At 38.9% G+C, this 14,886-nt stretch overlaps 1 protein-coding gene across 1 annotated transcript in view; it reads left to right on the top strand.

Annotated features, from left to right (window-relative positions):
- The window catches only part of LOC121952416 (peripheral-type benzodiazepine receptor-associated protein 1), a 96,166-nt gene that overhangs the window by 63,435 nt on the left and 17,845 nt on the right, over nt 1–14,886 (top strand). Inside the window, 6 exon segments of the mRNA XM_042499085.1 lie at nt 3,475–3,658; nt 5,679–5,884; nt 9,261–9,367; nt 10,359–10,468; nt 11,266–12,141; nt 13,878–14,029. Of these exon segments, the coding sequence (XP_042355019.1) occupies nt 3,475–3,658; nt 5,679–5,884; nt 9,261–9,367; nt 10,359–10,468; nt 11,266–12,141; nt 13,878–14,029 (1,635 nt within the window).

A 14,886-nucleotide genomic window follows, 5' to 3' on the forward strand; every position in this document is an offset into this window, starting at 1 on the left:
ACTGCTGTGTTTCTGTTTGATTAATGTATTTTCTCTTTCCCAGATTCATCGTTTCACAAGCATGTGTTGACTTTCCTTTGCCGTTTTTTTCCTTTGTGTTATCTCTTTGCTAACCAGAGTACACTGGACTGCATGCAGGTACTGTTAACCTTTAGCCTGCTTAATCCCCTGCGCCAAAATATTTACCTTCCTGCCACGATGCCTCCCCTAGCCCCTGTAGATAAAACCACCAACCCCAATTATTTTTATTTAAATGCTTCAAATTAACAATGTTGTACATTAGCCTAATTTCCAGTAAACAATGTTGTCATTTTATGTTTCTGCAAACCACAAATACACAGATTGCTTTTGCACTCATATATAGTGGACATGTTGAAGAAATGTGTGTATATGTTTAAAAAAAAGTTTGTTCTGGCCAAAAATACCCTGTTTGGGGGTTACAGTTGCTGGTGGAAAAAGCAGCAATGTCTCTTCTTGTGTCATTCTGTCCTTGCTGGTGTAACCGTGACACCCACATCAGGCGGCTGAAACGCTGCAAGAAACAGAGCCACAAGTTGCTAAAAGATACCAGCGTTTGATGCCTTAAAAGCAACAAAGGAAAACAGACACGGGTCCCTGAAAAACACCTGCATTTGCTGCTTTTAAAATCATTTGGGCCTTAAGTTCTTTAAAAACACATTCATTTCATTCCTAAAATCCTGATAGAAACACAGCAGCATGTCACCAAAAACACCAATGTTTGGTGCCTTAAAACAACAGGAAAAATGGGGACAAGTCGCTAAAAAATACCCACGTTTGGTGCCTAAACGGCAACGGGAAACACAGCAATGGGTCATTAAAAACATGCGTGTTTTGAACTTTAAAAGTTTTAAGAAAAAAATGACACAGGTCCCTTAAAATCACCCTCATTTCATTCCTAAAATCCTGATAGAAACACAGTAATGTGTCATCAAAAAAAAAAACAACACACATTTGGTGTCTGAAGTGCCGTTTGAAGCACAGCAATCCTGAAAAACACCCATGTTTGGTGCCTTAAAAGCCACAGGAAAAAAAAGACACAGGTCCCTTAAAAACACCTTCATTTGATGCCTGAAATACTGATTGAAACATAGCAACAGGTCACTAAAAAAAACATATTTGGTGCCTTTAAACAACAGGAGAAACAGGGACAGGTCGCTAAAAAACATCCACATTTGGTGCCTGAACTGCAGCTGCTTAAAAAGCGCTTGTGTTTGCTGCCTGAGGAAGAAGTAATGACCTGCCAAATCTCAACTGGCTTTGTACTTTTTTAATTTTAAAAGTGGTGTGCAAATAGGCAGCCTTCTGGCCTTTGATTATTGCCTTAAAAGGCGTTGGAAAAGCAGCAGCGGTATAAAAACCCCCACGTTTGGTGCCTTAAGGGCAGCAATGAGTTGCTGAATCACAGCTGGTTTTGTTGTTTGTCGGTCTTGAACAGCGGTCTGCAGATGGTATCCGTCTCATTTCGGTATATCAACATCTAACATCCCCTCCACCTCCAGATGACAAAGTCAGCTCATAACTTTGATATGTATAAAATGTACAAATGTGTTCATGGTTTGCAGAAAGGTACAGTGCCGGGTTTCAGTGACAGCAGGAGCATCAGTCGTGCAGTAATTAGTCTTCCATAAAAGCTTCATGTGGCCACAGAGGCACATTTGATGCGTTTTTAGGTTACCAAAGTGTGTGTGAAATCAGGTCATTCAGACGAGGAACAGTTATTGCTCCCAGCTGCAGCGAGCTCACTTATCGTGTTTATTTAATCTGATTATGTGGAGGTAGACTCTCTGTGTTTCTACCCAACGCAGCACTGATCGCTGTTTGTAATCAACGATTCATTTTAGGATTTTAAGTCATTTCTCTCAGCGTTTTAGCACTTGGGTCACTGCAGACTCGGCTCTGCGTAGGTGAGAGCTGACAGGAAATGTTGCTGAGACAGTTTCGTGCAAAAGCTTCTGTCAGATCCGCCTGCCAGGAAACTCCCACCGCAACCTGAAGTGAAATCGGCCACGTATAGAAACTCTGAGAGAAACCTCTGCAGCGTTTTGACACAACAGCCTGCTGTCTGGTGGCTTTGTTAACCCTTCGAAACCTTAAAAAAAGGTTTGATTTCTCTCAAAAGCAGCAACTTAACAAGACAGGACTCAAAACTTTACAAGAAATTAACAAAAATCACCTGAAAATAAGAAAAAAAAAGAAAGAAAATACAAAAACAAGCAAGAAAATGACCTGGAAAAAGTGATGAAAATTTAAAAAATATATATACATGAATATATTTTTGTTCTGTAAAATAATTTTAAATATATAATATTAATAATAGGTAACATTTTCTTAACATGTTTTCCCTTTTTATTTATATATTTAGATATTTATTTTTTGATTTTTTTTTTCCAGTAATCCTCCCTTCTTTTGTAAAAACAAATGTTTTGCTTTTTTTGTTTACACCTTTTACTAATTTCTCTAATTTTTTTGAGACATTTTTTGGCAAATTGGTCATTGCCTTTTCCCCCAGTGTTTGTTTAAGAAATCAAACCAACTGGCTCAAGTTTCAAAGTGTTAAAGTGAATCTAAATAGAAGCACAAAATAAACAAGTGTCACACTACTTTTCCCATCTTACTAGAAAACCACCCGCCTTTATTTCCCGCCTTTTCTCTTTCCACTCGACCTGTGATCCTGTCTGTGTGTGACGCTGATATCAAATCTCTAACAAATGTTGTCTGACCTGCAGAAGTCTAACTTTATGTCACAGTACTTTATTTTATAATATACTGTATATACTGTATGTTTTTTACTGTATATTTGCCATATTGTCTGATCTTGTATGTATCTGTCTGTTTCCACGAAGCATATCTAGGTCATAATCAGCATTGCTGCAAATCACTGACATCATCCCAGGCTGTGATCAACAAAAAAGAAATTTGCTTTGCATGTAGTATATTGAAAATAATAGATTTTTTATGGGTTTTTTTCATCTAAAAACATAGTTGCATCTTGACAAAAACCTAGCATTGAAAGGGTTAAAATTCGGAAAATTATTGTGTATTTGATATTTTTATTAGGACTAATGTTTGTAAAAAATAAAATTAAAAAAAACTTCAATGAAAGTAGAAAATAATATTAATGTATAATATCTTTTAAAGCTTGATTTTGAAAAGCTCATTGTGTGTGCAGAGCGATACGGGTGTAATGTCGTGTGTAATAGTGAGATAACGTGTGTAATATTAAAGCGTACTGAGAGTTAAAAGTCTATAGAATAAAATATAAAAATAAAAATGAAAATAAACAGCAGGGATAAAATAAAAACAACGAGTAAAACTTTAAATTAAGACTGTAATCTGTAATGTAAGCCTGTTAGGCAAATCTGAACTCTTTGTTTTTGTATATTTAGTCTTTTGTGTAAAAACTGTGTTTTTACTGTCCCGCTGTTTTGTCCGTCCGTCCCACCGCGCGTGCAGTCGAAGGTACGAGAGCTGGAGGACAAATGTCGCAGCCAGAGCGAACAGTTTGGCTTGTTGTCCCAGGAGCTGGAGAAGTTTCGACTGCAGGCCTCCAAGGTGGACATGGGCGGCTCCGGCCTCCTCCTCACCAACCCCGGCCTCTCTGTTCTGACCAACGGGGTGGGCCTGACTACAGAGCGAGGTGAGCCTCACCGCCACGCCACGCCACGCCACGCCACGCCACAACACCACACAACACTGCACAATACCACACCACATGACATGATACCACTCCTAACAACATGAGACCACGCCACACCACATGACATGACATGACGCCACGCCACACGAGGTCCTGACTTGCACAGAGACAGAGGTATCTGTTGCTCAGGATGGTTTCCTCATCTCATGAAGTTACTTTATTCATGTATTTATTTATCATTATTATTATTATTGATTTATTGATTTATTTTTACATTCTCTGTTTTTTGACAGTAGTTTATAGTACAAAACATGCATCAAGACAGACACAGTTTAATTTCCTCTGTTGTTCAGATTTTTCCAAAATTCAAGCAAAAAGCTCTGTGAAATATTTCAGGAGGCGACTCGAGAGGAAAGTAGAATAAATGTCCGAATAAAACAACATAATGGGGTCATTTATCCAATTCCGCCGCAAAATCCAAAGGACTTACATATTTCATCCGCTCGGCCCAGAGCCCATTCAACACACTTTTCTGCAGGCGAAGAGAGAAAGTCATCTCTTCCATAACAGAAATATGATTTACCGTATCACTCTGCTGCATTGTGGGAGGTTCAGGACGTAACCAGCACCTCATGAGGGCTTTTTGAGCTTCCTCTGTAGGACGTCTGGGCTCAGCCTGATGGTGTTTCCACCAGCAGGTCGGTCGATTATTGTGATTTGTGATAATTGGCTTTAATAATAAAATTTAATTGAATAGAGAGAAATATTTTTATAGAATTGTATTTCTAAAAAGTATATTTTTCCAGGTCATTTCCTTATTTGTTTGATTTTTTTTTTTTGTTCTTTGTATTTTTTTTTTTTTTTTTATTAATTTTATTTTTGCTTATTTTAATTGATGCGCTTCTTGTATCTTTTCACTTTTTATTTTATTTATTTATTTTTACAATTTTTAGGTCATTTCTTCTTAAGTTGTTCATTGCTGCTTTCCCCAGTTTTTGTAAGAAATCACACTAATTTGCTCAGATTTCAAGCAGTTAACAAAAATGTCCATCTCTGATCCTTTTTATAATGTTGCCAGACACATAAGGATCTGAGCCTTTCAGCAACAACAATATAATAATAATAGATTTTATTTATAATGCACTTTACATTTGAAAGCAAATCTCAAAGAGCTACGAGATAAAATGATTAGTATTAAAAAAAACTGAAAAAAATAAAATAAAAGCACACATTTAAAAGTCATAGAAAAACGAAAACAAATATGTAAATTGGCGATGTCAACCCGTTATGTTGCAGCCTTTTTTTAAAGCTTGCTGCGGCGCTTTTACTCCATACTGGACCAGTTTTTAAAAAATGTTCCCATCAGTCACTCTGACACAAAAACTTGGGAAAAAAAAAAAAGAAAAATATCCTTTAAAATGTAACAACAGTGCGATCTGGTCCGAATCTTCTGTTTGTGTCCAACCTCTGTCTCTCCTGCACTGTTCATGTGTTTTAGACTGCACAGGTGGCTCATGGGATATGGTGTCCCTGGGTGAGATAGCCTTCTGGAGTCTCGAGGGAGGTGACCCTCTCTCCTGCCCCGAGGGTAATGACCCGCTCGGTACTTTCTCCGTCTCACTCATGATATGTGTTGGTCACGAAAAAAGCACGGCATGTTGTAACCGCCATCTCACCCGCACCGTCACAGCTCAGCACTGCGAGCGAGCTTCTCTGGCGCTCGCCGGCCTCAGGAGGGTCAGTGCTCCTGGGCTCAGGTGAGAAATGAACCAGTTAAGCCCCTTAACAGCGCTGCTGTGACACAAGGTCGTGTGACCTCTGACCTCAGACAGATGGACGCGGGATTTTTCCCTCCGCTGTTTAATCAGCCGCGTTCAACCTTGAGCGTCCTGCATGTCAACCAGTGACCTCACCCACCTCGCCGCCGAGGATTCACCAGTTAAACCAGTGGCAGGGTGTTGTCTGTTAAAGTGCTGGATTACGTGTCATCCTCTTCCTCTCTCTCTCTCCGTCCCGTCAGATGTGGCCGCCGCGCTGCGGCTCGGGGCCACGCCCCACGCCGCCGGGCTGTCCAGGGTGGAGCGCTCGCCCGTCACCAAGCACCGGGAGCTGCCCACCATCAGCGTCAGCAAGTCAGGCTCCACCTCCAGCAAGTCCGAGACCGCACACCTCACCCCCAAGTCTGACACCCACCTCAGTCCGCACAAGTCGAGCCCAACGCACGAGGTAACGGCTCCGAAAATCACACCGTCATCACATTTCACTCACTTTAGAGGGAACACTTTACTTCAATTACTAAGTTTATTTAGCCACGACCTGCAGACACGTTTTCTAGTCCCTGTCGAGTCGGCTGGCCAACTTGTGCTTATGCTTTCCAGAGGTGGGGGGCACTGCTATGAAGGAGTACCGTTGCCATGGGGACGGGTGTTTGGGGGGCTGCTTTAATTTAATTTTAAATGGGACTTTCTGATGCATTACACATTTCTTAAATACATTTATAATAAAATATATGTGCTTGCCAGCCGTGTGAAGGCGAACAGACAATAATAAACCAGCTTCGTGGTAACAAAATAAAACTGTTATTTAGGAAGAATACTGTCCGCATTAAGCAGCCTGATAGCAGAAGGAATAAAGGACTTAGAGATTTGTTTTCACAAAGGGTGCTTTGTGGCGCCGGCCTGAGGGCATTAAAGTGAATTTGCGTGACAGGACGTGCTCAGATTGACTGATAATTGCTTTTGCTTTCTGGGCTTCATATTTCTCCCAAAGGGAGCATAAGTCTCTCTGCTGGACTCTGATGATCTTTAGCAGACGAGTCTGTTCAGGCCGTTCAACCTGTTAAACCAGCAGATAAAAAGAAAAAGTTAAAAGACTTTCGCTCAGTGACTCAAAAAAGATGCTTAAAATGGTGTTGCAGACTTGAAAGAAGGAAAACTGGATCGACATCAGCTTTTCCTGAGCTGCCGTTATTTCACATACGTTTAAACCTGAACTTAACGCTAAACGCAAAAATGTAGGAAAAAGACAAAAAAACCCTAAACAAACAAAAAAAGAACTATAGGCCTACACACACACACACACACACACACACACACACACACACACACACACATAATTTATTATTGTGCATCCCTAATAAGCGTAATTATTGGTATGACATTCATTATATATATATATATATATATATATATATATAGAAATGATTATCGGACTGATAATGGGACTTATGACGTCATATCGATAATTTCGATAATAACATTTTTAGCCGATAAATAAAACCACAAGCAATAATAACAAGCTTTGATTTTGCCCGTGTTGCGATGGTTTCTTTTTTTAACTCTTTCCCTGCCAATGACCAGATTTTCCGTCAATCAGTGTTTTTACTGTAGTGTAGAACTCAAACACGGTATTATTTTTGTCAAGTTGATGCACAAAACCCCCAAAAAATCTTACAATGAAATTGATTAAAATTGTATCATCTGTACTCACCATATCTCAGCCTTTCATACCCTCACGTAAGGAAAAACAAACAAGAAATTATCCATTATCAGTTATCAGTTATTGGTTATCGGTTATCGGTTATCGGTATCTTATTGGCCACAAGAAGCTGGAAATTATCAGTTTATCGGTATCAGTTGAAATAATCATTATCGTGCATCACATATATATATATATAAAAATTATGTTACCGAAAAAAATCTGTTATTTAATTTAATTTAATTTTTAACACTGCGTTCAGGTTATTTTTCTTGTTTATTTATGTATTTAATTTTGCTTATTTTTAGATTATTTTATTTATGTATTCGTTTTTTCATTTTTTTCATTTTTTTTCATTTGCAGCTTTGCTTTTTTTCTAGCTTTTTTCATACTATATTATGACTTTTTTCCCTTTTTTAACCCTGTATTCACCATTTAGTACAAACATATCACAAACACAAAGTCAACAAAGCGCTGATATTGGATTGGATATTGGATGAAAGTAAGAAAGCAATAAGCACATACATTTTTTTGAACCCCCTTTCTCTTTTCCTTTCCAGTTTTTTTCCATTTCTTAAGTTGATCATCACCTTCTTTATGTTTGTTGGGAAAAAAATTAAGTCAATTTGCAGATGAATTGGTTTTGATGTGCATTAGATGTTAATTTTAATCCTCGGCTGCAGGTCTGGAGTCTTAATGTTCACTCGGGTTACGTCACGGTGCAGGACTCCTGCCTGCAGCTCTTTGTTTCTACTTCGTCAGGCAGATTGCTCACCAAGATTACCAAGACGGCCGCGCACGATCACATTGATTGTGTGGGTTTAATGGATTAAAAAGCCCTCCTTGACCTCCCCGTCATCTCACGCGAGGTCACGCCGCAGCTGAATATTCCCCAGCGCCCTCCGCTCATTCATGACGGGAGATATTTAGTATTTTTGTGGCGCGCCGTGTGTGCAGACGGGTCGGTGGTCTTTTCATCTCGTCTGCACACGTTTCAATAAAGCTCATATTTAGTGAGATAATCCATCGGCCTGTGTGGATTATGAAGGTTATACTGTAGTAGTTGTAAGTGATTATCCTTAAAAAGGTTTTCCCAGGGAGCTATAAATACACAAACCCTCTTATTGTGATGTGTAGGAGCGCTATGAATGGAAGTCAACAGCAGGTGCCAAGGTGCGTCAATTCATTCACCAAATAAAATAAAAAAATATTCTGCACAGTATTTAATCTGCGCTCATTCATAGAGGAACATGCAGAATTTGAAAAATTGCAAAAAAAAATTGTAAAAGTTGACAAATGACCTGAAAATGAGCTGGGAGGTTATTAGAGTATATGTTTACTAAATATAATTTATACATGTCTATAACTTATTACTTATGTCTTGCTAATGTTTTTTGCTTACTTTTAGATAATTATTTTGTAACCTTTACTAATTTCTTGTCGATTTCTTTTTTGCTTAGGACATTTTTCTTGAAATGTTTAACACTAATTTCTTTTTTCTTTTTTCTTATTTTACTAATTTCTTGCTCATGTGTTTTTGTGTTATTTTTAAGTAATATGTTATTATATTTTTACTTTTTTTTGCAAGTGTTTTTTTTTTTTTGTTGTTGTTGCTTATTTTCAGATAATTTTCTTAAAACTTTTAATAATTTCTTGCTTTTTTTGCTTAGGACATTTTTCTTGAAACGTTTCACTAATTATTTTTTTTTGTTTTGCTTATTTTACTAATTTCTTTCTAATATGTTTTTGTGTTATTTTCAAGAAATATATTTGTAACTTTTTACTATTTTTTTGCAAGTTTTTTTTGTTTCCTTATTTTCAGATAATTTTCTTTTAACCTTTTACTAATTTCTTGCTGATGTTTTTTGCTTATTTTCAGTTTCTTGTAAGATTTTACAAGAAGGTGTGTGGGGTGGGGGGGGCAGGTAAATTGAATAAATAAAAACAATAAAATAAGGGTAGAAAGTCTAAACAAAAAAATACTCCTTGTAAACAAGGATTTGGATCAAAATGTTGTTTGTGGACACAATTCAAGCGGTTTAGGATAACTAATAATTATCTATAACTAATAATTAACTGATAATTAAGTGTGCGGCAGCTGATCTTGTGTTTTGGGTGCTGTCAGGTGGACACTGCCAGTGAAGTGGAGGAGCTGGACATCGACGTGGCCCCGGCTCCGTACACGGTCAGCAGAGGAGCCGCAAAGCTTCAGGTTTTCATTGCAAGATACAGGTGAGTATAACACTGAAGCAACGTTTGTCTCACTGTGTCAACCCTAAATTCTCATGTTTTGTGTCCAGTGGGACACAAAAGTTCTGAAATGAGTCCCGTTCAGAGCGAGAGAGCTGCAGACAGCAGCAGCCAAACAGGCTGAAATTGAATCACGTCGTCCATTTATGTCCACGAGAAGAGTTTGTTTTGTCACTGACAGGCTCAGATTATTTGTGCCAGACAACATTTTGGAAAGACCTTTTTGTTAACCCCTTTGAAACCTGAGCAGATTGGCTTGAATTCTTACAAAAAAGGGGAAGAAAGCAAAAAGACGATGAGCAGCTTAAGAAGAAATTACCTAAAAACTGTAGTTTAAAAAAATAAAAATAAAAAAGTTAAAATGTACAAGACATACACCTACAAACTGGCAAAAAATAAAATTAAAAATAGAATAAAAATGAAACTAATAAATAAAAATATAAAAACACAAACACTTAAAATAAAGGCAAAAATAGATGATAATAAAAAAAATAATAGAAATAAAAATATATACAATGAAAAAAAGTGATTTAAAAAATTAATTTAAATTAAATTAACAAACAAAAAATAAAATTACTTCGAAAAAAACCCCACCCAGCCAGTTAGATGTGAAAATATGCTGGCTCTTTACATGCTAAAATTACTGATTATTTAATTGGAGTTTGGGTTTGGCAAATTGCAGTTTCAGGTCTGATTCTGGTTAAACAAAAAACTTTTTCTCCTAAACAAAAAGGTCTTTCTCTGTAGGGATCCTTTCCATAACGTTTTCAGACACTTGCAATCTGAGCCCGTCAGTGCCTGCAGCAAACACTCAGACAGCCTGTTTCATCTCACTCAGAAATGGACCAAAACAGAAATAATAAATAAATAAATAAAAACATGGGAAAATAGCATCCAGTTTAAAAAAATACCAAATTTACACTTTAATGTATGTTTCAATAAAATAACTTCATGGTAATTTTATTTTTTCCAGCTATAATCCGTACGACGGCCCCAATGACAACCCTGAAGTGGAGCTTCCTCTCACTGCCGGAGAATACATCTACGTGTACGGAGACATGGACGATGACGGCTTCTATGAAGGTAAACCTGCAGCATAAATGTCTCATTGTCTGTCGTGACTTGGTATTTAGTGTTTAAACCTTTGATACCTGAGCAAACTGAGAAAAAACATGGTAGAAGGGCGATGAGCACCTGAAGTCGAAATGGCTCAAAACAGAGCAAAAACTTAAAAAGGGTCCAAGAAGATAACTTTTTACATAATTACATAACTTAAAAAATATGTATTTACGATAATTAGAATTATAGTTTCCTCTTTTTGATTTATTTGCTTCTGTGACATAATTTTGAATATGTTACTATAAGAACTATGAATTTAGTTTTCTTTGCATTTTTACCCGTTTGTTTTTTTGTTTTTTTTGTAATAGCTCATAAACTTCCACCCTCAGCTAATTTGCAGTTTGTTGGACATTTGTGCCAAGTTGCCCATCATGTTTTTCATGCAAAAAAAGGAAAATAAAATCAAAGTGACTTTAAGAAAGTGCTAAAAAAGATCATTTTATTCTGTAACATAATTTTAAACATAAAAATATAAAAATTATAATGATAGTTTTCTGGAAAATGTCCCGCTTTTTTTAAATATGATATCCAAAATCCACACAGATAATTTTCTGATCATTTCCTTGCCATTTTTTTTTTTTTTGCATTTTGCAGAATATTTTATGCAAACTGGCTCATTATGTTTTTCCCTCAGTTCTCGAAAGAAATCAAATCAATTTTCTCCGGTTTCAAAGGTTTAAATGCTTTTGAAAGGCGTCTGAACGAGCACAAGAAAGCGGATGCTGCTCCGGGTGTTAAAGGGTTAATGTGCCTCCCTCCAGGTGAGCTGATGGACGGGCGCAGAGGGCTGGTCCCCTCTAACTTTGTGGAACGCGTATCGGACGACGATGTCATGAGCACTCACCACCCAGAGACGGCGGACATGTCCCATAACTCCCTGCTCGACAGCAGCCTGCACAGTGCCAGCCACCAGCATCACCTCCACGCGGGCGTCGGCGCCTCGGACCGGACCGAGGCGTCCGCCGCCTCCGGCCCCGCCTCAGCCCCCTCAGATTCAGCATCGGCCTTGGCTGTCCCAGCCCCCCTCACCAACGGCCTGGACTTGGATTTGGAGGAGGTGGGAGTGGACATTGTGCCTTACCCACGTAAGCTCACCCTCATCAAGCAGCTCGCCAAGAGCATCATCATCGGCTGGGACCCTCCGCTGGTGCCGGCGGGGTGGGGCAACGTGTGGAGCTACAATGTGTTTGTGGACCAGGAGCTGCGGCTCAACGTGCCCTTCGGCGCCCAGACCAAAGCGGTGCTGGAGCGGCTGGACGTAAACCTCAAGGCCTACCGCGTGTCGGTGCAAAGCCTGACGGAGAAGGGCCCCTCGGACCAGCTGCGCTGCAGCATGCTGGTCGGTCGGGACGTTTCCGTGGCGCCCACGCAGCTGCGCGTGGAGAAGATCACCGCCACCTCTGCCAACCTGACCTGGCTGCCCAGCAACAGTAACTATGTGCACGTTGTGTCCTTGAACGAGGAGGAGTGTGAGCTGGTGAAGGCTGGCTGCTGCTCGCTGTGCCTCAATAACCTCCTGCCCAGCCTGCAGTACTCCGTCAAGGTGGAGGCACGGCCGCACCGCACGCCGTGGGAGTTACCTGTGGAGCGGCGGGAACACAGGAGCGCCACCATCACCTTCAGCACGCTGATGGCAGGTCAGGATCTGGTGTTTTATGTCACACGATGTCGAACTGCAACGACACAGTCTGTGAATCATGAAACTCATTTTCTCCATTTGAAAGTAAATTCAAGTTTGACAGAAATACAGAACATTTAGGTCTGACTCTGATGATCCAGAAGGGTTTAAAAGTCTTAGAGCTGTGCAGCAGTGATCCTCAACTCACAGCCTGCAGGCCAAATCTGACCCCCCGACCATTTTCTAATTCACAAAAAGAAGAAGGAGATTCACACTGAGGATTATTTTTGTACTTTTAGTATAAATAAGGTGTCAGAGAGCATAAAACAGCATCAAAATAGAGCTTGTTTATTTAAAAAAGTGCTAGCAAAGAATCCCCCACACCCCCGACAGAGGTCCTAGATAAGACCCTAATGCCCTAAAATCCTAGAAATATCCTATAAGTCTAAAATGTCCTAAAGCTCCAGAAACATCCTGAAATCCTAGAAATGTCTTAGAATCCTAAAAGGTAAAAATAAATAAATAAAAACCCTAGCAACGTGCCAAAATCCAAAAAATGTCCTAAAACATCTTAAAACTTTAGAAACATCCTAAATCTCCCAAAATCCTGGAAAAGTCCCCAGGTCCAAAAATGTCCAAAAAGCTTAGGAAGATCCTAAAGACCTCGAGATGTCCTAAAATCCAATAAATGTCCCCAAGATCCTAGAAATGTCAAAAAAAATCTTAGAAATGTCCTGAAATCCAAGAAACGGATGGGGCTTCTGCGATTGGCCCCTGACCTCCTGACATTTTGCATAAGTGGCCCCCAAGCAAAATAAGTCGAGTATCTCTGCGCCGCAGAAACAGCTAACTCTGTTTGGTAACGGAGATGCACGTAATATAAATATCAAATATAATGTATTATCCAAACATAGGAAAATCATAGGAGTCGACATAAATTAAACAAAAAGTCAGCTTTTTATGCCTCCTCGCCAGCAATAGCTGTTGTTTTCGAAAAGAAACCGAATTTCTTCAAATTTAGGACAAATGTCCACTTGGACTCAAGGATGAATTCATTGGATTTTGGTGTTCAAAGGTCAAAGGTCACAGTGACCTTGCATCTGTCTAGTTTTTTTTATGACCACAACATCTGAAGAAGTTTCCTCAAATTTGGCACAAACATCCACTGGGACTCAAAAATTAAGGGATTGGATGAACATGGAAGACACTAATTATTACAAAATTTCACTTAAATGTCTAATAGGATAAAATATTGAAGGTCTGACATTTATATCCAGAAGGTCAAAGGTCAACTTCATTGCGACATCATAACGTTCTGCAAAAACAGCGTCCATGTTTTATAATTTGTAGCTTCACTGCAGCAAAATCCACGTTTAACCCGACAGTCACGGCTTCATATGAGTCTGTGCGGACGTGGATGCGGCACATAACCACGAGGCGTATATCTTAGCTTTTCATGAACAGATCTTAAGATGCTTTTTGTGATTCGTGTTGTTGTGTTTCTCTAAATGATCGTTCAAATTTGCTTAAGTTTCATGCCCACAGTCTGGGAGCTCAGGTATATGGTTTTTTAAATTTCTGTCCCTTTAGAGTGTTAGACAGCATTTCTTTTGTCCTTAGAATCATGTCCCCGTTGTGAAAATAATGTCTCCTCCCCAGCACTGTATTTTCACTATGAGTGGATATTAATATAAAATATTTCTCTTATCTTTTGGCGTGCCGCTGGCTGTGGTGTGGTGCTCTCCACCCCTGCAGGTCCCCCTGATGCTCCTCTGGACGTGCAGCTGGAGCACGGTCCCTCCCCGGGCATCGCCCTCGTCAGCTGGCTGCCGGTCACTATAGATGCTGCCGGGACCTCCAACGGAGTCCGTGTCACCGGATACACGCTTTATGCCGACAAGAAAAAGGCAAGAACGTTGCAGTCAGTTTAAATTCGGGGAGAAATGAGCAAAGAACGGATTGTAGCACCATGAATTGCACATCACTTACAGCCACTGTCTGCGAAGGTCTGATTGACAGGAGATATTCAGGGTTCGTAAGGACATGAAAAACCTAAAAAAAATCATGCGATTTGCAAAACGCAGTTTCCAAGTTTTGCAAGGTTTTAGAAAACCTTTCCAGGCCCGAAAATACCCTGTAAGTTTTGGAAAAATCATAGAATATTCTTTCATAAACCTGTATGAGAACAAAATGTGTTGAAAGACTGTTAGATATTTGACAGTCATTTTTAACAGTTTCTGGCTGTGATAAATGGTGTGATTTTTTTAATTAAAAAATGCTTAAAAATCACCAAGAATTGAAAAACCATGGCAAAAATATTTAAAGATAAAAATTGCCATTTTTCTTCTTTAAAAATCACTGAAAAGATTTGAAGAAAAAAAATCACCAAAAAAATATCAAGAAGAAATTAGGATTTTTTTCTCTAAAAATCACCAAAAAAAAACAATTTAAGAAAAAAAATATCACCACATTTTTTTCCTTTAAAAATGACCCAAAATTGAAAATAAAAATGTCTTTTGAGTTCACCAAAAAATATTTAAAGAAAAAACTGCCAAATCTTTTTCTTTAATAATCACAAAAAAATTGAAAAAAATTTTTTTTTAAAGAAACACGCTTTTGAAGTTGTGTTTTCTATGACATTGTCATTTCCAATAAAGACAAAAAGCCCAAAAATAATTTTTGAAATCGCACCGGACCGCCAAGACGCTGTGGGCTTGGCAGCTCGGTCAGGGAGTCTGCAGGTGTTTTAAAGAATGAAACGGGT

This window comes from Plectropomus leopardus, chromosome 13 (assembly GCF_008729295.1).
Source record: "Plectropomus leopardus isolate mb chromosome 13, YSFRI_Pleo_2.0, whole genome shotgun sequence".
In the NCBI taxonomy this organism is placed as follows: domain Eukaryota; kingdom Metazoa; phylum Chordata; class Actinopteri; order Perciformes; family Serranidae; genus Plectropomus; species Plectropomus leopardus.